The sequence below is a fragment of the Pseudonaja textilis genome, chromosome 3 (assembly GCF_049901715.1).
Source record: "Pseudonaja textilis isolate UNSWEBS1 chromosome 3, rPseTex1.2, whole genome shotgun sequence".
Taxonomy (NCBI): domain Eukaryota; kingdom Metazoa; phylum Chordata; class Lepidosauria; order Squamata; family Elapidae; genus Pseudonaja; species Pseudonaja textilis.
Window position 1 is genome coordinate 87,985,516 of NC_141992.1, and position 27,292 is coordinate 88,012,807.

Sequence of the window (27,292 nt, forward strand, 5' to 3'; positions counted from 1 at the left end):
AGTGTTTTTGTTATTATTTTGTTCTTTTCATTCCATTCCATGAAAAAAAGGGCAAGAAAGTAGAAGTGGAATTGATGGGATTCCATCTTGGAATCAGATGGAAGTACAGAGCCAAATAATCCTAAATTAACTCTTAGTGATGAATCTATTCCTGGAAGAAGAGATGGCCAGAACTAGATCGCTTGTCTTGTGAAAGCAGAAGGCTGAAGACATCCCTGGTCCTTGTGATTCAGGATGACTTTTGGGGGAAAAGGTGACAGGAGCCTTTTCTGTTGTTCAGCTGCCTCAAGTTGATATTCTTGTATCATCAATCAGTTCTGAAATATTTGTGATATAGCTAGCCTTTCTAGATACTACCATGACTAGCTATTGTTCCTATTAATAGTAGTATGTTGCTAGCATTTTCAGTTTTCCCAAGTCTTCAGTCTGTTTTTTATGCCTTTCCCATTTTATGAGTTGATTCTTGCAAAAAGGAAACAATGTTATTTTTGTATAGGTTTTCTTCCTTCTAATTTGTTTCTTTTGGCTCTCCATAGTTTGCACTGAACTTCTCCAGGAATGTAATATTTGTCCCTGCAGGCTTTACAAGGCTGTTACTATTCCAGGCCCTACTTTCTCATTTCTAATCTCTGGTCTGTTACCCCTGTTTTTGCATGCCTCTCTAGCTTCAGCCTATAACACAAAAACCTTCTGCCTTGTTTAAAACTAGTTTTTCTACCCATTGGTCCCAGGAAACAGGTGGCATCAAGTTCCTATCTTGGGTGGGAGACCTTTCCTCTTTCCTTCCTGGGTTGAATGGCAGCATCACAAATTCTAATTAAGATACTTTCCATTCTTCTTTAAGAATGACCTCTACTGTTGGATGAAAAGAAGTGCATTATTCTCTTAAGTTCCCAAAAGTTTTCAGATTCTGTATCTTCCATTTTATCTAAATAGAGCTATCAAGACTACAAACATTCAGACCAGCCCTAAGCCGGCCGGCCTGTCTTTCTTTCTTTCTTTCTTTCTTTCTTTCTTTCTTTCTTTCTTTCTTTCTTTCTTTCTTTCTTTCTTTCTTTCTTTCTTTCTTTCTTTCTTCATTCCTTCCTTTCTCTTTCTATCTATTTATTTCTTTTTCACTCTCTTCCTTTCTTTTTCTCTATCTCTGTCTTTATCTCAGTTTTTTCTTTCTGTTCTTTCTTCTTTTTATCTCTTTCTCTCTCTCTTATTCTCTCTCTCTCCTCCTTTCTTTTTTTTCTATCCTTCCTTCCTTCTTTCCTTCCTTCCCTCCCTCCCTCCCTTCCTTCTTTCCTGTCTTCCTTCTTTCTTTTTCTCTGGGTGGTGAACAGTATTAAAACACAATACAATAAAACAAGAATTTAAAAGAATAAACAACATTGAGGCCATCCACTAACCACCCAATGCCAGCTCTACCAACATTATGGGCACAGTGCTGGGGCTGTGTGAAATCTTCACAGTGCCTTGGGAAGGGGAGGAGCCAGATCTTCACAGTGCCTGGAGGGGAGGAGCCAGATCTTCACTGCTTTCCCAAAGGCCAACAGTGTCAGGGCTCTGTACTGCCAGGGGAGACTGTTCCATCATGACAGTGAGGGCATGCTTATGAAACCCTACCGGGCAACACTACTTCACTCTGGAAATCCAGAGTATTCCCATCTTGCCAGATCTAGTAGGATGGGCAGAAACCATCAATGGTTGCTGCCATCTATTGTTCACCTGAATTTTATCTCCCAGATCTGATAACCCTTTTGCAACTATACAACAGAATAAAGAAGCTCTCAGTAGAGCTCAGCCCATGCTAAGAAATAGAAAAAAAAATTCCAAGAACCAAACAGGATGTGGTAGAAGCTAGTGACACAAGGCATGAAAGACAAGTTAAGTACAAAGGCTGTTGTGAAAGATAAAATGAAAATGCAAAAATTCCACCAATTCTTTAGTTGATATATTAGGTAAAAACAGTGACATTTGCTTCTCTACCTAACACACCTAGATTTGCTTTAGAAAGATTCTGAGTTAAAACAAAAGCAATGCAGACCCACCAACTCTCATACCTACGATCTCACAAGCACACTGGCATTTATACAACCATTCTTTGCTTTTACAACTTTATTAACAAAGAATCCCCCTCTAAGTGTGCTGTTTTTAATCAGGCTCACTTTAAAATTTGCTAACATGGAGAAGGATTGAATTCTAAGTAAAAGGAAATAAGTGAGAACATCCATTTCAAGAATTCAGGTTATTTCACTAGGAATAATAGAAATAGAAATATTTTTAATATTTTAATAATAGAAATATTTTGTCAGATGCCTGCAATAAGGTCTTTTGAATTTGGGGGGCTTTGTATTAATTTTTAATTGTTTATTATATTTATCTCTTTGTATAAGTTGTAAAATAGCATATCCTAGCCATGGTGATTGGATTATGCTTTGGAGTTTTGGGGACTTTATCTCACTGTTTTTCCATGAGGAGCTGAAGCTTGTAAAATCCACGCAAAACAGTAAAATTAACAATTTGTGTTCTGAGTAGAGTGTTATGATTGATTTTATATTTTAATAAAAACAAGGTGCTAATTATATATTGGGCAGCTCAGGGGGCTATTTTTTTCCTTAACCATGATTATTTGCATTTTGATATTTAAAAGGAAATGAGGGTTATACATTTGAATTACAAAAATTATTTTCTTTAATTAACATTTATCTCCATGGGAGAAAGAGCTGGTACTTATAGTCTCTTGTCTCAATGCCATATCTCTGGAAAATGGTCCTATAACATTTTGTTTTCTTAGAATTTGACTTAGTAATTGAAAAAAAACTCACAGGATGTGGGTGACCCCCTCGTATGCCAGAATTGCAGAAGGAGGAGGTTAGAAGTAGTAGTTATGTGGTTGAAGTTAGCTAGTAGTAATAAGGATAACGCGTCCTCTGTTCCAAGGAATAGAAGGCAGAGGCCTTTTTAAAAAGAAGATTTGAACTCACCACCCTTCCTATGGGTTCTGCCCTGCCCTATTAACTTTGCTTACACCTTATTTTTTTTCCACTTTTGCGTGACTTAGTATATTGTGCAAACCTAAGTTTGGTTAATTTGTAATAAAATGTAATATGTGTATATCAAAAAAAAGAGGTGTAAACCCAGAATAAGCCTTTTGTTAGATTGCAACTAAAGAGTGGCTATGCAGGTTAGGAAATTAAAAAAAATGTTTGTTCTCTTTTAGTCTCTGGGCTAATTCCACATTTTAAAAAAGTAGCTAAACTACAGGAAATGATTGGGACAACAGCAAATATAGATATCCAGGATCAGTGGTTTTTAGGAACAAATTACTTCTTATTTCCACTGAAAAGTGCCATTTGTACTTTTTCTCAACCAGGAAGAGACCCCAAATTTTACTCAGTGGTTTAGGCATATCCTAACTCCATTGTTTACTTAGTGATACACATTATCCATCTGTGTCATTTTTCCATCTTGTCATTCACAGCTACAGGGTTTTCAATCTGCTTGCCAAGAGCTGAAGAATAGAAAAAAAAATTGATAAGCACCCTTTTATCTTTGCAAAGGTTCCTACGTTTTGCTAATAAGGAAAGTAGTTGCTTGTTTCTATCTCACTACTTCACTACCAATCGACCAGCAACAAAATTGTGTTCATTTATACGCCTTTGTTGGTGGTGGTTTTGTACTTTTCTCCAAAAAGTGTTAGATGATTAAGGTCTCTTTATTGGTTTGTCAGGCCAACAACAGATTAATAATCCAGTTTCTCATCTGTAGAAACTATAATTATAGTCAGTTTGCTGCTAATTGGAAAATCTACTTCTTTGGCAAATGATAGATTTTCATGTGATGCTCACAGATAGAATTCACAGAGATCCTGATTGCATAAAGTCAGGAAAGGAAGCAATTCAGGTTTGCCACAAGCTGAAATGCTTATTTGATTACTTGGCCACGTAAACAGAACATAATGTGGGGGGAGGGATACTCTATGTTTGTGTGCTTTTGTGTGCGCATGCACGCATATGAACTCAAACGGTATGAATGGCAAAGCAATGGTACATCTGCTCCTTAGCACATTGCCAGTTTCAGCAATAATAAAATAGTTCCAGGCTTGGCAACCAGTTCTAACAGGGGACATTTTTAGAATTGAACAAAGGACAGGAAAACCAACAGCCTATTAACTCCTAAGAAGCCAGAGAAACATATTTTTTTAATCTCTTCTTCTAGTTGGTATAGTACTGTGCCACAGGACTCCTTCCTGTGTTCTTCCCTTAAGTGATAAGGAAGAGAGTGAAAATAGCTTGAGCAGAATGGAGTCTGTTATTTGGCCTTTGCAATCCTCTTCAGAAGATAATAATCTCTGAAGGGGAAGAGAACACCTGGCAGAATGCTGCAGTTAGACACCACAATTATTCAAGACCCATTTGTACCTGGGATGGAGCATGCTGCAAAAGCGTGTCACAGAGCTTCTGTCGTCTTTCATGTATTCTGAATAGGAAGCGGTTAAAAAGTTGTTTTTCTATAGGTGCCTTTCTGTGTGTAGGAGAAAGTTTCTGCAATTGTGAGAAGTCAGTCTTCAGGACAGGGAGCCCTACTCATGAACTGGTTAGAAGGGAGAATCCAGAGAACAGGAGTAAGGGTAGGGTGGGATGTGGGGTGGATAAAGCCTTGGCTGGACTGCTAGGTTTATATGCGGAAAGTAAGCCCACCAGTTGGTAGACCAATGAAAACAGATCATTTTCAATTCACTTTTCTTTTTCACTGCTTTGCATTTTTGGTTCTCAGGGCAAGTGTCAGGAAGAACTTATGTAGCTAAACAATGCCAGTTTGGCCTAGTGTTTAGGCACCAGACTAGAAACCAGGAGACCATGAATCCTAGTCCTGCCTTATGCATGAAAGACAGCTGGCTGATTCTGGGCCAGTCATTCTCTCTCAGCCCCCTCTTGGTCACCGAGTTATTGTTGTGGAGCAAATAGGAGAAAGAAGGGATATTAGGTATGTTTGCTGCCCTGAGTTACTTATAAAGTGATAAAGGTAGGATTAAAAAAAATCTAATAAATAAAAGCAGTTTAACATTTTAGATGTCCTACATTCTCCCTTTCTCTGTAGGTTGGTTGGTAGGTAGGTAGGAAGGAAGGAAGGAAGGAAGGAAGGAAGGAAGGAAGGAAGGAAGGAAGGAAGGAAGGAAGGAAGGAAGGAAGGTTCAATTAGATAAAAATGGATAAAACAGATCTTACTGTCTGTCCTCTGACACATCTTGTGAAGCACAAGAACCATATAACTAAGTTAAATTGCCATTTTTTGGCATAAGAGTTTACACTGACACATTCCACTTTAAAAGATAAAACATAAAGAAGCTGTACAAAATCTGCCTGCAAATATTTTTCATATTCTAATTTATTTCTTTATCCAAACATTCAGAAATGCTTCCATCAGTCAGGCTATGCAACATGTAGCTCCTTACCTCCTATTTTGTAGTCCCCAAGTTCTACTACATCACAATTATCCTGCCAAAATATGGAAACTAAACTATCAGGGACATCTATGGGAGGAGAGTAAAATAAAATCTAGTTGTTGAATGAAATAATGATATCAAAGCCCCTATTTTTACGTATATGTGGTTCTGACTGTCACCTTAACAACACAATGTCTACTATGTCTGGATGTACCCAAAGACAATGGAGAGGAGCTCAAAGGATAAAATACTATATACTTTTTCTTTCTTCTGCTATGACCTCAGCACCACCTCAGCACCAAAGTGGCTCAGGTGTTTCAATCCCGTGCTGGGTTGGTAATTATACAGTATATTGCTCCAATTTGAAGAATTGATCAAAATCTAATGGTGTTTATCATTAGGAGACATAAAGTTATGAACAGCTTTATTTATTGAGGCCCTCTTCACAGGCTAATCCTGACAGAGTTCTGCAAGCAGCAGAAGATCCAGGTAATGAAGGAGGGGAGAGAGGGAAAATCACTCCATATTGAACTAGTCCTAGCTATGTAAAATAAATCACTATGACCTTCAAAAAAACAAAACAAAAATGTCTAAATACATAGTATTTATATATATTTGTGTGCTTGGATGCACTTTTGAAAATCACATTTACCTTTAAAAATGATTGTTAGTTGTTTTCTGTATTATTATTGTTTCATGAATAGAGAGCAGGGGTATAAATTAAATATAAATGTATATAGGTACAAATGAAAAATAAAAAAGACATGCAAACAATATAAAATACTGAAATGGAATATACTGTGTCCTCACATGATCTATATATCCTGGCTTTTAATCCTAGTAATAGTAATCACCTTGGAGATCTTGATGTACCTAAGTACTTGTGCCTGCAATATGAAACAAAGATGTGGTGATATAATAGCAATGATTGATATGCCTGTATAAATGGCACCTACTACGCAGGGAAAGACCTGCAATGCAAGCAAGTTTTAAGGGGAAAAAAATCCAAGTGCTTTCTGAGTTTTGTTTTACTCAAATCATATTGATATTTTTAATCTAAACATTGCATAAATATCACCGTCAGACAGAGCTAGCAAAGTTTTTATGTTGATGGTTGCACATGAGCCATGAGGAAGAGGACAGCTATGGTGGCTGGGGGTGGGTGGGTGGAGAAACTCCCTCAAACCAGTTGATCCACTTCTTTTCACCTGCTTTTTGTTTTCTTCCATGGTTTTAATCTGGCTTTAGCCTGCAAAGAGACAGAGCAAAGTTTATGGTTTGATTATTGACACAACAGGAGAAACGTTGAATAAATATGATGTCCTGCCATAAAGCCTTCTTCCTCTTTTGCAATTGCCATAGGCATTTTCTGAACTCAAAGAGGCAAAATGACGAGCCAGTCTCAGGGAATACAGCAGCTTCTCCAGGCAGAAAAACGGGCCAAAGATAAGCTTGAAGAAGCCAAAAAAAGTAAGTTGCGCAATATACTGGAATTCTGTTGAATCTCCAGAAAACTTTTGTCATATATATATAACTGCAGATAAATCACAATGGCATCAACAAGGATAATATATCTAAATGTTATTGTAGTTTGATCCTCGCCAAAAAATTGGGTTAATTTTTAAAATTGCCTCCAATGTCTTTTTCCAAACATTGTAATAATCTGGTGTCTAGTTTCAGAGCTGAATTAAAGTGAGTCAACAGTTATCCTTCTATTTCCTTATCGGAAATTATACTACAACCTACATTCTTTTCTGGTTTTCTAATCAGAATTGTGTCTTCCACTTTTGGGTTTATAATAGAGAGGCAGAATAGAATAGAATAGAATAGAATAGAATAGAATAGAATAGAATAGAATAGAATAGAATAGAATAGAATAGAATTCTTTATTGGCCAAATGTGATTGGATACATAAGGAATTTGTCCTGGTGCGTATGCTCTCAGTGTACATAAAAGAAAAGATGGATTAATGAACTAACATATGTGGCATTTGTGTGTGTGTGTGTGTGAATGGAATAAGTTTTTCCCAACTATGCCTTTATAATATTCTATGCTTTAATATTGGCTGAATCTCAGAACTAAAGGAACTGTGGCCCTTTGCCTATTGATTTCCTATCAGCCTCAGCCAAAAAGGCCAATGGTTAGTAACACTAGTTCTTAAAGGTCTTCTATGTAAGGTAGACTTGTTTGAATTCCCAACATTAGTTATCACTTTTTAACCCACCTACTAATATTTTGTTAGTCTAATTATACTTTTGTTGAAAGTTACACAGAACATAAAACAACATGCATTTTTATTCTGTCGCAGCTTCTATAAATTATTATTCATCTTTACACAAGATTTCACGCCTTGTTTTCTTATATTTCTTTTTCCTTATTATGTTGGGTCCCGTCAGCAGCTCTGCATTTCCTACCAGGATTTTTTAAATATTTCTGTCAATTAAACTGATTTCATTTCCATGAATTTGGATTTTGCTATTACTTCTTTCAAAGACTTTCATTCATTTCCTTAAGCTTCTGCAAAGAGATATTTTGAGGAATTCCATCTTTATGAAACCCTGATAATCTGCCCTGCCTTTATTTTATGTTCTAATGGGCTGTTGGGGATATAATTACCTTTAATACAGACAGTTTCACATAGTGGGGAAGGTGATGGCCTAGCAATGCAAACACTGAGTTCTAGTCTTTCCTTTGCATGAAAGCCAGTTGAATGATTTGGGGCCTGTTTCTCTTTCTCAGTTCAACCCACCTCAGATTTTTTTGTCTGGAAAATTAGGTAGCAGAAGTATTATGTACACCATCCTGAGTTGTATAAAATAAAGATGGAATATAAATGTAGTATAATCTTTTGGATTATACATTTCTCTGAATTTGCTGGGGTGTGTGTGGGGGGAATTTCAAAGAAAAATCTACAAATAGCGGACTCTCCAATATGGATTTTGAATTAAAGGATACTTTTTTCAAGCTATGTTTCATGACAAAGTATTCAAAAGTATTCAAAGTATTCAGGTTTGCAAGTCTCAGTTCTGTAGAAGTTTTGTACTGCAATGGTGACACCGTGTGTCTTGTGGAGATGCATGGATGAAAAAAAGCAACATTAGATAAACTGAAGTAAGGTCTGGAAAAAAAATTTCAGTTCATTTCATGTTTTGCCACTTCTTAAATCTAATAATTCAGAATTTACTGCCAAATTGACCAGTTCTATCCAAAGTTGTCTTAAAACACAGATCCAGGATTTCTGACCTCAATTGTGCCATGCCCAATTTCCAGTGTGTAACATAAGTCAGTCCAATATGGCATGGTGACCTAAAGAAAATATATGAAGGTGAATAATTGTTTCCAAGCTGAGATATAATCATGCATCTGTTTATTTATTTAAACATTGCAGAAGGCTAAGATTTGAGTCTAATTATTAGCAATGAACATCCAGATATATCATGGAGTTCACAGAAAATAGTGTCTCTGTCAAATTCTCATGGATAAGAAGCAGAAAGTAACACAGTTACTTTCCTCCAGGGCACAAAGGCTTTCCAGAATTAGAGACAGGAACCTTTAGGGTCAAATCAGGATAAATAGTCTAAAATGGGCTATTTAAAATCTGGGGATGTGTGTGAAAACTTTCTCTAGTAGGTGAACAGAAAAAAAAGCGGGCAATGGGGCATCTCCGAACACCAAACAAACAAGAAAAAACTAGGTAAGTATTCAGGGAATGAAATTTTGTGATTGAAAAAAAAAATCATTTCTCCTGGGAGCAGTAATGTTCTTTTTTTTTTTTTTAATAAAGGTCTATTGTGCTATTGTAACTCTGCTGAAAAAAAGGAGGTATACAAATCAAGAGAGTGGAACAGGATAGTAAGAAGATAATATGTATGTATGTATGTATGTATGTATGTATGTATGTATGTATGTATGTATGAATTCTGACACTTTAATCTTGTTCATGTAAACTGAAAGGCACACTTTTTGCTGAAACAGAATGATGGGAGTACAGTAGGGGTACTATCTAATGGAAAGGCATGGTACCCTGAAATATAGACTAAATATTGTATCTCCAAAGTATGTCAACCTAGGCAATATTTTATTAAGCCAAATTACTTAATAAAATGAGTACAAGCAGAACATCTTAAATGGTAAGGACAGACATGTCTTTATATAGAAAAAAACATTTATACAAAGTGAAGTCAATTTTATGTATAATAAAATATATATTGTATTAAAAATTATATAAAGCATTAAAATGCAGACACAACAACCAGCTTCAAACTAAAAATCCCCCCTTTCTTACCATTTTTTTTTTTGCTAATAATTTTGCTATTACCATCATTATTGAAAATGTTTGTATACTAGAAGAGCACCAGACAGTGTAGATAAATTGCATCTCAGGTACATGTTTTTTTGCCTTGTGTTTTAAAAAAATCTTCATTTGGCTTCATGTAAAATGCCAACAATATATCATATAATTTTTCCTCTGAAATGTATAGCAATACACAATGTTGCTTTTCCAATAATGCTTTGACATTTGTTAAATTTGCACAGGTTCTTTTTGAAACCATACCCAATTAGACTGACCCAGACTCTAGAGTAGCTGTCCCCAATCTTTCCACTCTGCAGACCGGGGGTGGTGGTGGCGAAAAGGCGATTAGTTTCGCATGTCATTTGCATGGCCCAGTTCCCAAGGGGCCAAGGCCAGTGGTGAGATTCAAATAATTTAACAACTGGTTCTATGCCCTAATGATTTATTCCAATAACCAGTTCACCAGTTGCTCAGAAAATTAATAACTGGTTCTCCCAAAGTGGTGCAAACTGGCTGAATCCCACCACTGGCCCTGGCCTGGGGGTCCCTGGTCTAGAGAGATGCAAAAACACTGGGCTCTGGACCAGGTAGTTTATTTTGTATCTTCTAACAGATTTGGAAACTTATTAATTTGTAAATCACAAGAGCAATGTGTAAAACTTACCTATATACTCACAAATATATATTGGATATTTCCTATCATGTCTACACTCTGTTCCTATTACTGTTCTTCTCTACCAGGCATGTCCAATCATTTGGCTTGCCTGAACAATACTGGGTGAAAAGGAATTGTCTAGGGCCATATATCAAACATATATTGAATGTATATAAAATGCATGTAATAATGTTAGAAGTTTACAATCTTTTGGAGTCCATTACTAGCTATCCATGGACTCATGTGGCCCACAGGCCAAGGGTTGGACATGCCTGTTCTGTACTATTGCACTTAAAATTACCTCTAGATTGTACTCTGCACTCTACAACATACAGAAGTTCTCTGTTTATATATACTATTGATGCTTTCTTCTTATAGAGCCCCCTTTTCCCCTTTGGTGTCTTTGGAATGTCTTCATTTCCCCCTCTATTGTCCTTTTTAATGACCAGCATTGCAGACCTCTTACAACAGTCCAAGTTACATTTTTTCATGCTGGGCCTTCAGGCTTTTTTTTCCTCTGAGGCATCTACACTCTGAGAGAAAAAATACCCTTTATCTTTTCTACTCCTGGATTTCTCCAGTCATTGGTGGAGGCAAAGCCCCCAAAACAATGTATCTCCCTCTAACCTGTGTCAAGTTTACTGTTAAGGAAGGAGTATAGGTACCTGTAGTTTTCTCAAACAGCCTGTCTTCCACATAAACCAAGCAAGCCTATTCTGTAAACCTAAAGTTTTCTCTGTTACTGTATAGGGAGCCTACTCCAATGTATGGTATGTAGATCTACCCATGACTCAACTTCCCAGGTATGATTTTGTACTAGTTAGCAGACTTATGTTTACTATAAATCTTGCACACACCCAATCCTTCAAAATTAACATAAGGTCAAGTCAGATATGAGGCAGTTAACCAACTATCTTATAAACAGTTTATAAAGAGGTGTGGATTTCTTATAAAGAAATGAGATGGCCAGACCAGTCTCACTAACAGCATGCCAATCCACAAGTTGGTGTTTCATCTCTCCTGGTGAAGCTATAGTTTCTCTGGCAGAAGAGTTGTTCCTGCTCTTCTAGCCAAGCAGTGGTAGTTTCTCACATCATGCTGAAATTGCTTGTATAATTATGATGGGTTGACTATATTAATGGCCTGGGTTTGTAGAATACGTTACAGAAAGGGTGTCAAACTCAATTTCATTGAGAGCTGCATCAGGGTTGTATTTGACCAGGGAGGGCAAAGTGGGTGTGGCCAGTTCAACATCACTTATGTCAGGGGTGCCTGTGGTGGCCCAAGTGCTCTGGCAGTGAAAACAGACTCCCAAACTCTGTTTCTGGCTCTGATGGCCTCCTACAACTCTCCACCATCAAAAACAGAGCCTGGGGGGGGGGGGTGTATGCAGCCTTCACGAGCTTCATTTCTGGCTGCGACAGCTTCCTGGAACCCTGTGCCAGAAAAAATGGAGCTCTGCCAGAAAAAAAGGAGCACGGCCGTTGTGAGCTCCATTTTCGGCTGCGATGGCTTCCTGCAACCTATGCGGCCCTCCCAAGCTCCAATTTTGCTGGCAGAGGCACTGTGGACCAATTATTCACTGTTTCCAGGGTGGCCCCACAGGCCAGATCTAAGCACTCCATGGGCCACGAGCCTTGAGTTTGACATCCCTGCTTTACAATATGCTAAACCAGAAAACACCATTATAAATCTATGCTGATTTCCTACCATGCAACACATTTGGCTGGTCAACCAAACAAAAAATATTAGGGTTTTATGCAAAGCATGAATTCAGACAGCTATTATTTGTATTCCTGGAGGTGGAGTATGCATGAGATTACATAAATAAACAGTGGGTATCTGAAAACATTACACAGGCAGTCTGGGTCATCAGTGTTTGATTGCTAAGGCCCAAATTGAGCCAGGTATTGCATTAAGTCCATAGCTCACCTCCTCCAATAATCAGATAGCATCTAGAATAATATGAATGTACCATATTGCCACTATAATTTCTAATACCAGTATTAAAATAGAGTAATCTTGCTCTCTACAGAAGCAAGCCCTTAATTTAGGATGAAAGGTTGCCTGCTAATCAATATAGGCTCTCACGTGTTCTTCTTTCTGTGTTCTTCTGTGATCCCAATGTCCTGGATTGACTGATAATCCCAAACTATAAGGTTGTCTTCTAACTTGGGTTTTCTCTGCCTCCACACAATATTACCTGTTTTTAAATATCCATTGCTTCTACAATCAGCATGAAGAGAATGGGGGCCACTGCCAATAGCCTTTCTAATATTCAAGTATTCTTACAGTGGAGTCATGAGACTTTTCTCCAGGGCTTTTTTGAAGTGCTTTCAGCATAATTTCTCCAAAGAAAGATAAATTAAACCATAGTTTTGATTACATATATTGTTAAGTGTGGTTAACATAAAAACACCGTCTCTTCAGAGGAAAGGAGTAGAAGAAAAGGCATGTGAGCTGCAAGGTTTGTAGCCATATTATTAGACCATAACAGGACATTTGGTGTTAGTAAATACCTCCTTTGATATACATTTGGCTTCTGTGTGGTTTTGTTTCCAAGGTTCTTTTTATTTCTTTTCAGAGAAGCTGTAATTCTACAAAGAAATTTCTCACATAATGCTTATTTCCAAGAATGTTTCTAGACCCTACATCAACCCAGAGGCATTCGCAGAAAATAATGAGTTATTAGAGCCTATTGCTTTGCTTATTAATGTGCCCGCTGATACAGAAAAAAAACCCATGATAAACTAGGACAGTTGGATATCATTCCACAATGGCAAGATCCCCTTCACCAGTTTGTTTCCTGGCAAACTGCCATTCTTTGACAGGACATACTTCCTATGGCAGCCATTTTATGAATAAGGGCGGCCATTTTATGAGAAAGCCCACAAATTGTTTTAAAAATTCTAAATTTGCCCACCAAAAGTCACATAAGTATTTTTTTAAGACAAAGAGAATAAAGAATGCTGAAGAATGTATTTAAAGGAAGCTATAGATTTCACTATTCCACAATGTTTCAGTATTATACTGCAATTTCTTGAAAAGTAAGCTATGCTGATTTCTTATTCTGTTTATCTTCCATTTTAATGCCATGGGTAGTTTTACTTCTGTTAACTGCAATAGGAAGCCAAGCAACATTTTCAGCATGCCAAAAAACCAAGTCTTTGTCTCCAACTGTTTTGATTCTTCTTTTTGCAGTACTGTGGTATGACAGCTCTTCCTCCGCTTTTCTATAAACTTGTTTTTGATGGCATTGCTTCTGACTGACATGACACCAGACACAGCACTGTATTGCCTTTTTATGGAGACAGGATCCCCTCAGCAGAGGAACATCTAATCTAAATTTTGGCAGAAGAGATAAATGTGAATACAGGACACAGAATGCATCTAACTGCGGATACTGGCTAATTCCCTCAATACAGCACTGATACTTGGAATAACTTGCCTCATATGCTTTGTCACAAAATAGCTGTGTCTGATCAATTCCTATATCCACAACTGGATGTTGCCTGGAATGGAAAAGCATCCTTGCATTATCACCTCCTCCATAGTATGAAACAATTCAAGCTGTGTAGTCTGGGCTATTTGCAAAGCAAGTTGAAAACTTGAAACTATTGAGTGTTATTCCTAGTGGCAGGTCTTTGCTGTTATAAACATAAAGTACATAGAATACTGCCAATCTCTCTAAAATTCTGCGCATTCTAGATTCTTAAAGGGAGAGAATTCTGCAAATTTTCAGAAGCTGTGTTTTTCTTCAGAATGTGATTATTGGAGGAAAGGTGCTTTTTATAAATTTTACATACATTTTTAGACAAAGCTCAAGAATTGGAGGATATTATAACTTAAGTAGGGGGCAATGAATACTTTCAGAATTGTTCCCATCACCCTTTTTGTCTTATCTAAATTAGACAGAAGTGGAATCTCTGTATAACAACATTAATTCTTCTCCTTCTGGCTTATCTTCTAGATTAGAACCTGTCCAGGCACAGTTACTCCTTTAGTTGCTTCAATACTTTCGTAAATTAATGCACAACCCCCTTTAGCATCTGCAAAGGGGCTTTCTCTTCTGTGTACTGAAGCTACATATCTAAGAGAACATCATATGGAGCTAAATACCTCATAGAATTCACTTTAACACTTCAGCTTTAGGTGGAATGATTAATCCATATAAATTAGTGAATACCTAAACACCTGACTAAACTGGAATTTGCAAGACCAAGATATTAAGCATTATTTTAATACTTAAAAATCAGCAAGATATCACTATTGTCATATTACCCTTATTATGAAATGAGTCACTAGACTCTGACATTACCTTTTCCTTCATGTCTACAACGTGTTAGTGCTCGAAATGTGTGTTATTATTCCCCCCCACCTTTCCATCCAGGAAACAATAGCAAAAGGGAGGAGGAAATTCAATAAATGTAAATATTGCAATTTAGGGATCTGAGATGTAACATTATATTGGTTTGGATTTATGCCAGAGTTTAACAGAATTCAATTGTTGCAAACTGAAGGGTTCCTGTCAGCAAATCAGTAAGGCAAATCTTGGAGAATGATGCCTTTTCTTGACAACAGCATTTACAATCTGTTCTCTGACTATTGCAAAAAACAAAAAGAAATATTTCATTAAAAGTTCAGGTCATATAAGAAGTCCACATTTCAACAAGCGATGCTTTGTGACACGCACGCCCCTAACTACCTGAATTCCAACTACTGCTGGCCTTAAATTGCAAGAAGCCTTGCGAATAAAATACCTGAATTTTTCCTCTTACTAAAAATGGCTAAATTCGACATCGTATTTGTCTGTGAAACATGGCTCAACGCATCTCTCCCTGACTCCATTACCACAGTAAGAGACTATCATGTTTACTGATCAGATCGTGAAATTCATAGAGAAGGTGGTGTTGCTATCTTCTATAAAAAGTCCTTACATCTAAAAAATATCCAAGTTACCCAGGAGCTTGCTCTTCCTGAGACCATCATCTGTGAACTATCCTTAAATATCACATTTCGATTCTTACTATGTTACAGAGCCCCTGATTATGACATCGAACATGTAAACAAGCTAAATACACTACTAACATGGGCAGCATCCTGCCCATACCCTTTTATCTTTGTTGGTGATTTCAATCTACCTCATATTGACTGGACCCTAAATGAATGTACAACTGAAACCATACACGCAACCTTCTACAATGCTGTTACAAATCTGGGACTAGAACAACAACTCTAGACTAAACAACTGCCTCGATCTCATCTTCTGCAATAGTTCGAATTCAATTGACGGAATACAAACTAAAGAACCCTTTTCCAGCAGTGACCACAATATGATTGAAATAAAAATAAAAATAAAATACAAGCTGTCCTCACTTGTAAAACAATGTATGATATGCATATGAGCAGAGGTGGTGTTCAGCAGCTTCTGACCAGTTCTGACCAGTTCTGGAGAACCGGTAGTGGAAATTTTGAGTAGGTCAGAGAACCTGCAAACACCACCTCTGACTGACCCCACCCCCATCTATTCTCTGCCTCCTGAGTCCAGCTGCTCTTCTTTTGTTGCCCTGCACAGGAGAATGGAGCTGGAAAGCAGGTTAGTGGGATGGGGAGAGAATAGGATTTTGCAGTATCCTCCCCCTGGAGTGGGTTAGGAATGGAGATTTTGCAGAATCCTTCCCCTGCCATGCCCACCAAGCCACGCCCACAGAACTGGTAGTAAAAAAAAATGTATCTCATCACTGCATATGAGTATTTATGTGGATTTACTTTTCTATTTTTAATATATCCCTTAACTTTTTTTTAAAAGAAATTTTATTCAGTTTTTCACATTAGAAACAAAAATCTCTTTTTATTGGACAACCTATTTCCGGGTCATCACCTTTACATACAAATAAGGTTATACACCGTATCTTGGCAGGACAAATTTGGCAGTGAGATTTCTTCTACTGTAAGGAGAAAGCAGATGAAATGCAAGAAAGTTAACTTTGGGGTTCTTGTCTGGGTTGTGCTGAAGGAAAGAGGATAATGAACAAAGTGTTCTTGAACTAAAGAATTTTAATTTTATCTGACCTCCTGCATTAAATAAATGACATGTACAAAATAATCCAGTTAAAATGGCATGTCTCATTTTTTCAGGAAAAGGAAAGAGACTGAAGCAAGCCAAGGAAGAAGCCATAGCAGAGATAGACCACTATAGGCTCCAGAGAGAAAAAGATTTCAGATGGAAGCATTCCAAAGTAAGTAAGACTATCAAGGAAAGGTGGTAAGAATATCAAGGGAAAATTACATCATTGAAATCTCTCTAGCTTGAAGTCCTCCAGATTTTTCTGACTAGTACATGGGCTAGGCTAGCTAGGGCTGATGGCAGATGAAAATCAAGTATCTGAAATCACAATCTAGGAAAAGCAGGAATGATACACACTAAGAATTGTTTTACATTTTGTGTAATCTGTCAGGCCCAAAGAACCAAGAACAATATACTGAATTACTTCAGAATATTGTTCTTCGCCTATAGACAGAAATCTTGCCAAACTAAAGCGCTTATCAATATAACTACAAAATATTCCCTGAGAACCGCTAGGGGGAGTCCGCCTTCACTCTCTTTCTGTTATATCAAAGATTCAATGCTTCTTTGTCTCTTTCTTCCTGGGAAAAAGCCCCTCTGTCCTGCAGCTCTGGCCTACATTTCATCACAATTCAGATTCTTGAATCCTACTGTGATTATGTTTCCACACCTGTAAATTACATGTATTGGCTATTTATACAGACAATGTGTGAAATGAACACATTCCTTTACTGAGAAAGTAACAAGCTTAAGCATTAGGCCTGATATGCTCATTTTAGGTAAATAATACCAAATATAGATGATGATGATTATTATGCCTTTTATTCATTAAACATGAAACTCAGTCAACTGAACATTTAAAAATGTATTACAAATACCAGTGACTGGTGCTGATGGTTGAAACGGATTGCTGCCAGCATCCTAGGTATCAACCAAGTATCTTCTTAAAATATACAATGTTCCGAGTAGCACAGTTTTTTCCAGTTCCACTGATGTTATTGCAGGAAGCTGCAATTTCTTGATGTGTTTCGTAAAATTCTTGGACACGGTATCAAGTTTCGATGGCCAGGTCACAATATTTCATGATTTTTTTTCCAGTTCTTTTTCTTGGACTCTGGCATTTCCTTGTACAGTTGTTGTTGTTGTTGTTGTTGTTGTTGTTGTTATTAATATTGTTGTTGTTGTTGTTGTTACTATTTCCAAAAACATTCCTTAAATCCCAGGAAAGGGGATAATATTAAGATATTATCTTAATAATATCAAGCCTGGCTCCTTGCTTGATTCAAGGAGGGCATAAGAAGGAGGAAAGGTTAAATACTAGGAGATTTGCAAGATTCTGTTACTATGATCTATCTCAATAACACCTATCTCAAAATTTCTTGTGGAGGCTATTTCCTGATCTGGCCCATCTTACAGAGAAGCTGACTATTCTCACCAGCTATCTCAACTGACTGAAACAATGAGCTTTTGAAATTAGGTTGCCTATTTCCCAAAGATCAATGTGATCCCTGGCTGAGGATTAAGTTCATAAGAACCCACTGTTTTTATGCATTAAAGAAATCAATGAGTAGAAAATTTAATTTTATATCTATTATCTTTCATATTAATCATTCTTGAAGGTCTCCTCTGAAAAAATAAAGAATGATGAAAGGGTTTGCCCACATATTTGGCAGCAATTCCCAAGTATTATACTCAGAATTCTGTAAGGTTAAAATATTTAAATTTGTGTGAAAAGGAAGCACAAAACTAAAAGAAAGGAGTCACAGTTTGGAATGTATGCATCTGTTTATAACATCACCTTGCTAAATTGTTCAATTGATATAGAAATATCATTTAATTAAATGGTAGGTCAATGTTGTTTCCACCACAATGTGTCAAATATTTAGTTAATTAAAAAATAATAATCACAAAACCCCAACCCTGTGCATACTGTTCAGGGAATTTACTTTACTTTTCCTCAATTCCCACAATAAAATACCAGAAAAAAAAATAAATCAAGTTCTTTTTTACAGCCCAGATTAACCATGTGATGCCTTGGGAGAGACTTCCCTTACATTGTGTATAGTTTTTTTAAAAAAATATGTATATACGTTGATTGATTATGTCTCACCTCTCTTTCATGAGGTCAAAGTGGCATACTTGGTACTTCCTCTTATTATTATTTGCTTGCAATAACAACTTTGTGAGGTAAATGGAGCTGAGTGTCTATGGCTGAAGATAAATCTGAACCTGAGTAACTCTGGACCTACCCAGGATCTAAACTACTATACCACACTGCCCCTCAGAGATCTAAAACTAGACCTAAATCAAGACAGAGAAGTTGAGACCTAATACATCTTCCTCCTTCTATTTTCCTCACAACAACAACACCTCCCCTGTGAGGTAGGTTGGGATGAGAGAAAGTGACTTGTCCAAAGTTACCAATCAACTTTCATGTCTGTGGCCTCACAGTCTAAAAATTTCCAACACCTTAACTACTACATCAAACTCTCTCTCAGTTTCCTCTGGGCTTCAAACTAGATAAAATCAATGGAGAGCTGGCTGAACAGTGCCAGACTTCATGAAATGTAACCAAACTCAAATCTTGCTTAAGCATGAAGATTGGTACCTGCCTTAGTAGATTCATCATTTCTTATGATCCCATCAACATTTATACTAGTATTACTTAGGGATAGTAGAATTAGTATTATTTAGTTACAGTGGTAATGACTGCACTGTTGGTATGCCTGAAAGTACCAAGTTAGGGGCAAATTGTCATGGGAAAGATCTACCTGCATTGTAATTAAGAATCAACAATGGTCTGATGGCACATCATCAATTATGGATTTGCTTTACATAGTAGGTATGGAAATGAAACATGTACATTTCTTTATTACTTATATACTTGAAAAGGATTGGTAACTTGCATTCATAAAAATAATCACAAATAATCCTACGCGTTCATGTTTCTAAATCTAGAATAAGATTAAAGCAGAGTTTTTATTATTTCATTGTCTAGCATGGAAGAACAACTGAATCAAAATTATATTGAAACAGCATTTTAATAGACTCAAACTTGCCAAATTAGATTACAAGGACAATATGTTTTCAAAACAAGAGGGTTTTTATATATAAAAATAAGTGTTTTAGAACAGCATAATTAATTGTGTAATTATAATAAACCCTTCTGTGTAGAACACATGTCAAAATTTGGGAACATCATCATCAAGCACACACACACAAACAAAGGGTCTGGTTCAGACACCTGTCCATATTTGATCTGCACCTCTAATTTATATAATTATTTAATGAAACATCATTACAACAGGATTGATTATTTTTGCCAATTCATCTTCATGAAATCTAATAGTAATCCACCAATACCTCCCATTATTTATTTTTCAAGCTATAATGTGAAACTATATATCACTAAAAGGTGCCTGATGATTTAATTCAGTCTACATTTTGATGTAGTGAAGTTAATTATTTACACTAATATGCAGATTAGGATGGATATATTTTCCTTTTCACCATTTTTCAAATTTTATAAGTTGACCCTTTTCTGTAAAAAAAGACAGACAAAACATATCTTTTTGAGTTAAAGTACATATAAAAATGTGCCAGAATTTAAAGCTTAAGTTATTCCAATGAGTGGGTAATAGGCGTATTTTACTAACTGATACTGATGAAGTAATGAAATCATAAAATGTTGCTTAGTTAAGGAAAGCACTATATATGAGTAAATGTAATTATAAGGTATGGAAAGTGCAAGGTATAATCATGTCAATCAATGTTCAATTAACCATTGATGACCAAACTGGTATGCCTTCTAGATGGAATAGGACACTGGAACATTAGGTACATGGCTTGGGTGTTTACCAAACTCAGGGTTGAAACATGGGATCCTTGGTCACCGCTGAGCTTGGTTGTTTAGCTTGGTTGTTTTGTTGAAGATGTTTTATTACCCACCTAGATAACATAAGTCCTAGAAAAATGTAGGATTTGTTGGTTCTCTTTTTATACACTAATGCTATGGCCCTTTTGGGTGCCGGGGATTGATTCCGTGGAGAGCGTTTTTTCCATGGACTGGAAGAGTGTGGTTTCACATGATGCCTGCATCCTCAACATGTACAGAAAGGCCTTCACTCAATTGCATGGAACAGTTCCTGGTGGGCTGTGGACCGGTGGCAATCCATGGCCTGAGGGTTGGGGACCCCTGTATTAGTAGCTTTCCCTGTCAGTGTTGGTGAGAGTGTTCTTGGTGGTTCCTTGATTAGTAATTCCCTGAAACCAATTTAGCTTGTGATACTAAATTGGTAATTTAACCATTGGTAATTTAGCACAAGGTAGCAAAGTGCATGAGCTTTGTAGACAGTCTTAGAACAACTTCACTATCTTCTATTGTTTTGCTTCTTTTCTGGACAGAAAACGATTGCCTTTGGCAGGTTCAGAGAGATAGATATACACAACACAAGCCTCTCTATCCCATAATCCTAGACCCCCACAAGAGGCAAGGTGGCAAGAGAGAGAACTACCTAAGAAAGGACTTTTTGAATAACAGCATCCTGCTGTTAAAAGAATATACAAATCACAAAGAGAGATTTGAACATGAGTTGTTTTGAAACTTGCATAAATGTTTCTGCTTACTTTACATATTATACCTTGTTTTGTCTTTGCAGATAATGGGCTCTCATGATAATCTATCAACAAAAATAGATGAAGAAACTGCAGCAAAAATCCAAAGTCTCACTAATAATTTTCACAAGAACAGAGAGAATGTGCTTGGTAATCTATTAGGCAAAGTGTACGACATCAATCCTGATATCCATCCAAATTATACATATACAATTTAAATCCCCTATGGAAATGTTTTAAAAGAAGCAGTACTCACAGAATGAGATAGCCTAATGAAGATGGCAGATTGGGAACTATCACATATTAACTTGTTACCAATTATATTTTTATCACCAGCAAGAACCGAACAAGAATCCATTTGGATTTTCTGTTTCCAACAGCTAAATTGCTATACATAATTTTACTACAGTTTTTTTTATTATTATTATTACTTTCTGCATTCCAGCTGGATATATAATATAATCTCAAAGCTGAAGCATATTCTTGAACATAATATTTGTAATTTGGCCAGCTTTTATAGGCAACTCACTCTGACAACGTAAATTTTTACCCTCCCTTTTTTTTTTACCCTCCCCTTTTCCCCACTCATTTTTGTAGCAAAGTTTGTATCACTTAAATATGGGCAAAAGCAGAAAAAAGAATGGCTTGACACTAGCAGCTTTTAAGTGGGTGTCTTTTTTTCTTCTGATGTTCTCTACTGCTTGGAAAGTATTTTGTCATATGGCTTGTTGTAGGAAATCTGTTTGTCTCAATATGTGGAGTTTTAAAATAACTAAGTATACAATAAATAGTATATATTATTAGACTTAACATTAACCGTGTGTCTCTAGGGCGGTATGTATGGGGAAACTACTTATAGGATGTCTTTACATATCAGATATACAGTAATTGCCCCAAGTTATGCTGGAATTAGAAGTTCTGTCTGTGAGTTGGTATTTGGCCAAAATAATCCTCTCTGTCATTCACAGTATCAAAAATATATTTGTTTGGTTATAGCAAAGGTAGGCATGCAACATCTCTAAAATAAGTAAGAGTCTTTCTTGTTCATGGGATAGATTAAAGGTAGACTTCAACTCACAAACAGTAATAAGCAGTTCCATCACTAAGTCTAACTGATGACATAACTAAAGAACTAAACTAAACTAAACTAACTAAAGTTCCCCATAGGTCCTGCATAATAGACCGTGTGGGAACAATCATATAAAGAAGATTTCTGCTAGCGAAGATCAGTTCTTTGGTGATGATACAGTGAAACTTATAGACAGTAGAGTTCTTCAATCTTGCTTATATCTTGCAAATATTACTTGAATGGGCTATAATAGTTACCTGTTCTACTGGGCTTCTAGAACTGCTTTGAGGTCAAAAAGTGACTGCTTGGAGATCATATCTCAGCAAAGTGAATGGCTTGTCTTTGTCAGAAATGAGCTGAGCTTGCATTATAATAAATATTTACTTGGGTGAATGCTCTGGAACTGATAGGCAAATAAATGTAGGTTTGCATTATCAAGGACATTCAAAAAGATGAATTTCTTATCTGTTTATCTTTCCTTTGCAGTCACTTGTGCCTCTCAGAGCTTTGTAGCTGAATAGTGCAGGATGATCTATAAGGTTGCTTAGTGGAAGAGAGAAGAGAAAATATTACTTCCATTAAGTTAATCTCTCTTAAGAGTTAAATTTTTCAAAGCACCTACGGCTGTTCTCATATTTCTAATTAATAGCATTACAATTAATGTTATGGGATGAGTTCCATGGACAGTTGCTACGGGATTCTGTCTAAAGTCTTTTAAAAAAATTAATTATCAAAATTGTTAAGATTTTAGTTACTTATAAACAAATGTCATTTTCAGCAACATTTCCTACCCTTGATTATACTCCAAGTTTTTTTAGCACTCACCATTCTACTTGGAACATTTCCATGTTTGGTAAAATATAACTTTTTTTTAAAGGCAATTTGTCTATGTGTAGAAAACCTAGAAGTCACTTTTCTAATCTTCCATTTTTTTGGAACATTTCTATTCAGAATTCCTAAAATGCTTGCATTATTGAAATAAGCATACATGAATTTTATTGAACTATATCTTATGTTTTGGCTTTTGGGTTTCCTTTCTCAAGATGGGGCAATGCTACTTTATGGTTCATATGTATCTTTCTCTCCAGGACCAAAAGCACATTGAAAATCACAAACAACTGTATTATGCCTTACTTAATTTTGTAAGAATCATTGACACAGATAACACTATTGGTATTAATTTTAGAACATCAGTTTTATGATCAAATAATAAAGAGTCTGATATTTATTTGCATTAGTAGACAAATCACAGCAGATGCAATAATATTATGAAAAGAGAGGAACTCATAGTTGAATCTGTGTTGTTGGAATAGAACAGTTAGAGGGTAAGAACCAGTCTAGTGAAGAGTAGGACCAGGGGAGACATGATAGTGGTCTTCCAATATTTGAGGGGCTGCCACAGAGAGGAGGCAGTCAGGCTATTTTCTAAAGCTCCTATAGGCCAGACAAGGAATAATGCATGGAAGCTGAACAAGGAGAGATTTAACCTGGAAATAAGGAGAAACTTTCTTATAGTGAGAACAATCAACCAATGGAACAGCTCTGCCTTCAGAAGTTGTGGCAGCTTCATCATTGGAAGTTTCAAGAAGAATTGGACTGCCATTTGTCAGAAATGGCATAGGACCTCCTGTTTTGGTGGGGGGTTGGACTAGATGATCTATAAGGTCCCTTCCAACTCTGTTATTCTGTAATTTGTAAGATTGTCTGCCATTTATTCTAGTCAAAAAAGAAGTTGAATGGCTTGCCTGAACCAATAGATAAAATATAGAATCAAGGACTAGATATCCAGATTGTAAAAGGATAGAGAAAACAACCAAAAGGAGGGAAGATTCATTTTATGATTGATTATGACCTTGTTTTATGAGGAAAGAGAAAAAGAAAAGGAAAGGGAAGGAAAGGGGAAAGGGAGGAAATTAGTTGCTTGCCTTGAAGTAGTTGGGAAGATTAAGAGGGAATAAATGCACACAGTTACTACAAATGATCAAATCTATGCTTCTTGTCATTAATGTCAATGGAGATTCTCAATCATCCAGACAGAGAGGTCTGAAGCCATATACACGCAACATATGCAGAATAAATCTAGTCAGAATTACAGCACATAAACTGATTACTTTCTTTCACCATTTGACATGGCTTTATGATTCTGTGCAAAAGAGTGGCTTTCTGTGTGACTTTTCTTCTTTCTGTCAAGTTCTGGATAGGCAAAACCAATAATCATCAATGTCCCACTATCGCGAACCTTTTAGAGCCCGAGTGCCCAAACTGCAACCCAAAACCCACTTATTTATCGCAAAATGCCAACATGGCAATTTAACCTGAATACTGAGGTTTTACTACCTAAAATAATGATTAAAAAAAGCAGAGTTAAGCTAACTGTTCTAAGAAAAATGTTATAAATGCACTTTTATGCCCCTTCATTTTTTTCTGCTTTTGAAATAGTGTTTAGCAACAATAAAAAAAGAAAAACTTTTGTGGTATCATTTCTCTCTTTTCCCCTCCCTCTCCCTTTCTCTTTCCCTCCCTCCTCTGTCTCTCTCTGTTTTTCTCTCTCTCTTTCCCCCTCTCTCTTTCCGTCCCTCCGTCCTTCCTTCTCTCTCTCTGCATCCCCCTCTCTCTTTCCCCCTCTTTCTGTCCCTTCCTCCCTCTCTCTTTCCCTTCCTTTCCATTTCTCTCTTCCCCCCTCTTTCCATCCCTTCCTCTGTGTGTGTGTGTGTGTGTGTGTCCCCTCTCTCTCTTTCCTCCTCTCTCTCTTTCCATCCCTTTCCTCTCTCCCTCCCTCTCTCTCTCTCTCTTCTCCCTCCCCCCCTCTCCTCAGGGTGGGGAAAGGAATCCCTGAACTGGTGCTGGGTCATGGGAATCCCAGGGACAATGCACTGATGGGCACCAGCTGGCCAGCGGGGAGGCAGGGCACCATAACAACCAGCAGCTCTGCAGGAAAAGCAACTGACATCCGGGAAGCGGAAGTGAGCCCACAACAACGCAGAGTCGCATAGTGGCTCCGTGTCGTAATGGGCTCCAGGAGGAGGGACCCCATCTCCCACATTGGTGAGAGGGTGAGAAACACGATGGAGAAACGTGATGGAGCTGGGCTGGGGCTCTGAGTGCCACCTCTGGCACGCATGCTATAGATTCACCACCATTGCACTATAGGAAAAATGCAACATGGTATAAGAGGCAAGCAAGCTACAAGCATGTAATAAAAAACACTCGTGTTACTCATTTATAAATAGGATTGCTGATCCAAAAAATGAAAAGGGAAAATCAAACGGATTTTTTTTTTCTTTCCTGTGCAAGTATAACACACTGCAATAGTGTGATCTGGGAAAATTTTCTCCACAACCTGGAGAAAAAAAGCATAATCAGCTATCTCACATCAGGAATATCCTGGCTCTAGAGTATGATATTCTTTGCCTGATTACACATCTCTACCTGCAAAACTACTATGACATACACTCTGCTTTGAATAGGACTCCTGCTTTGTAGACCCATACAATATTCTTAGCTACAGTCTGGAAGGAAGCAGTGCCTCACTGCCTTTGACCAAGGATTAGGTACTTTACTGGTTATTTCTTAGAGGTCTTTCTTCAAAGAATTAATCTGGATGCTCTACTGTTTCTGCTGCAATCAACCTTAGCCAAGTGCTGAGACAGAAAAAGTGTAACAGGAGGCAATTTCTTAGCAACCTTTGTAAATGTTTGCTTTCATTCTATTGTCTTCTGTACTGCAGGTGACTAGGCATTCTTCCTGTTAAGTTCGAGAAAAAGGGGAGGCCACACCAGAGCATATCAATAACACGCTTTATTCAGGGAATAAAGGGGGCTGTCGCGTCTGCATGCTAACAACAGACCTTCCAGCGAATAGCGGCTGGCTCGACCTAGCAGCCGGCTTTTATAGCCGGCTGTCGAAGGGAGCCAGCCAATGGGGGCTGCAAACGCCCCCGCAGGATGAACGGACCGGATGGGGAACTTGTGTCAGTCCCGAGGACATAACACCCCTTCCCCCTAGATACGAACACGAATAGTCCTTTAAGTAAGCGGGTGGTTTGTGTGAGCGCCCCGACCGGCGCAATTCTGGCGATGCACAAAGTGGCATAGAGTTCTGGGAGTCAGGAACTGGCTTTGCCGGACAACAGGGTCGATCTGGGGTCCGGTCTGGAGACTGGGAGTGGTCACAGTCCTCGGGTTGGATTGTTAAATTGTCATTGTCACGCAACCCGGTGGTGTCGTCAGGTGGTACGGCTGATGACTCTGTAGGACGGTCCCGGTCTACCGTCTGTTCCCTCGACTCGGCTGGTGGAGACTGGTCACTCTGGAGGTCCCAGCTAGGATTCGGGTGCGGCGATTGGAGAGTCACTGGAGTCCCTGGGTCAGCGTTGGCATGTTCGCCCCGGCGACTCCTTATCTGGTCCAGATGCCTCCGCCAGATACGCCCGTCCCCCAACTGGATGCGGTATGACCTTGGACCGGTGATGGCCACGATTTCCCCAGGTACCCACAGGGGATCGCCTGCGTAGTTCCTGACAAAAACTTGGTCCTGTAATACAAAACTCCTGACCCTAGTGTTAGAACCAATTGGTGTGTCTGGGCAATAGTGGGGATGCAGTCTATCTAGCACTGTCCTTAGACGTCTGCCCATCAGTAATTCGGCTGGGGACTTGTTTGTGACAGTACATGGGGTCGAGTGTTGGCTTAAAAGAAAGCGAGAGAGTCTGGAGTGCCAGTCGTCTTGAGTGAATCTTGCCAACGCCTCTTTTGCTGACCTAACGGCTCTCTCCGCCAACCCATTGCTAGCGGGATGAAAAGGGGCCGTTAGGATATGCCGGATGCCCAGGTTGGTGGCATACCGGCTGAATTCTGTGGACGTAAATTGGGGGCCATTGTCTGAGACTATGGTGTCAGGCAGACCGTGTGTAACAAATAAGCGGGTCAGAGCCTGGGCAATTGCTCGGGTGGTGGTTGTGGGTAGGAGAGCCACATCGATCCATTTGGAGAACTAATCCACGACCACCAGGAAGGTCTTGACGTGGAAGGGCCCGGCCAAGTCAATGTGCAACCGTGACCACGGTGCATTGGCACTTTCCCATTTGGTTGGGGTGGTGATCAGTGGTGCTGGCCTGGATTCTTGACAGGGGCGGCAGGAGCTTACCCATTTCGTGATCT

General features: G+C 38.0%; 1 protein-coding gene and 3 long non-coding RNA genes across 4 annotated transcripts in view; 2 read left to right on the forward strand and 2 right to left on the reverse strand.

The window, feature by feature from the left end:
- The window catches only part of LOC113436178 (uncharacterized), a 301,149-nt gene that overhangs the window by 264,454 nt on the left and 9,403 nt on the right, over window positions 1–27,292 (forward strand). The window lies entirely within an intron of this gene.
- LOC148126199 (uncharacterized) overlaps window positions 4,774–27,292 on the reverse strand; it is an 80,653-nt gene continuing 58,134 nt past the window's right edge. The window contains exons 2-3 of the long non-coding RNA XR_015742950.1: window positions 6,245–6,683; window positions 4,774–5,521 (exon numbers count right to left, since the gene is read on the reverse strand). This is a non-coding gene — a long non-coding RNA (uncharacterized LOC148126199). The remainder of the gene's footprint in view (window positions 5,522–6,244; window positions 6,684–27,292) is intronic.
- On the forward strand, window positions 6,677–21,874 carry ATP6V1G3 (ATPase H+ transporting V1 subunit G3). Its single transcript, XM_026700456.2, has 3 exons — window positions 6,677–6,904; window positions 16,522–16,622; window positions 21,109–21,874. Exons 1-3 carry the CDS (start codon window positions 6,823–6,825, stop codon window positions 21,280–21,282), a joined length of 357 nt encoding a protein of 118 aa, XP_026556241.1. The 5' UTR covers window positions 6,677–6,822; the 3' UTR covers window positions 21,283–21,874.
- On the reverse strand, window positions 13,595–14,739 carry LOC148126200 (uncharacterized). The gene is made up of 2 exons (XR_015742951.1): window positions 14,702–14,739; window positions 13,595–13,724 (listed from the first exon to the last, which is right to left on the reverse strand). It is a non-coding gene; the product is annotated as an uncharacterized LOC148126200 (long non-coding RNA).

What these genes read in the sequence shown, in the direction of transcription:
- ATP6V1G3 (XM_026700456.2), top strand. Translation starts at nt 6,823, where the DNA reads ATGACGAGCCAGTCTCAGGGAATACAGCAGCTTCTCCAGGCAGAAAAA. An exon ending in GCTTGAAGAAGCCAAAAAAA is followed by an intron (nt 6,905 to 16,521) that starts GTAAGTTGCGCA and finishes TCATTTTTTCAG; the next exon opens with GAAAAGGAAAGAGACTGAAG. An exon ending in TCAGATGGAAGCATTCCAAA is followed by an intron (nt 16,623 to 21,108) that starts GTAAGTAAGACT and finishes TTGTCTTTGCAG; the next exon opens with ATAATGGGCTCTCATGATAA.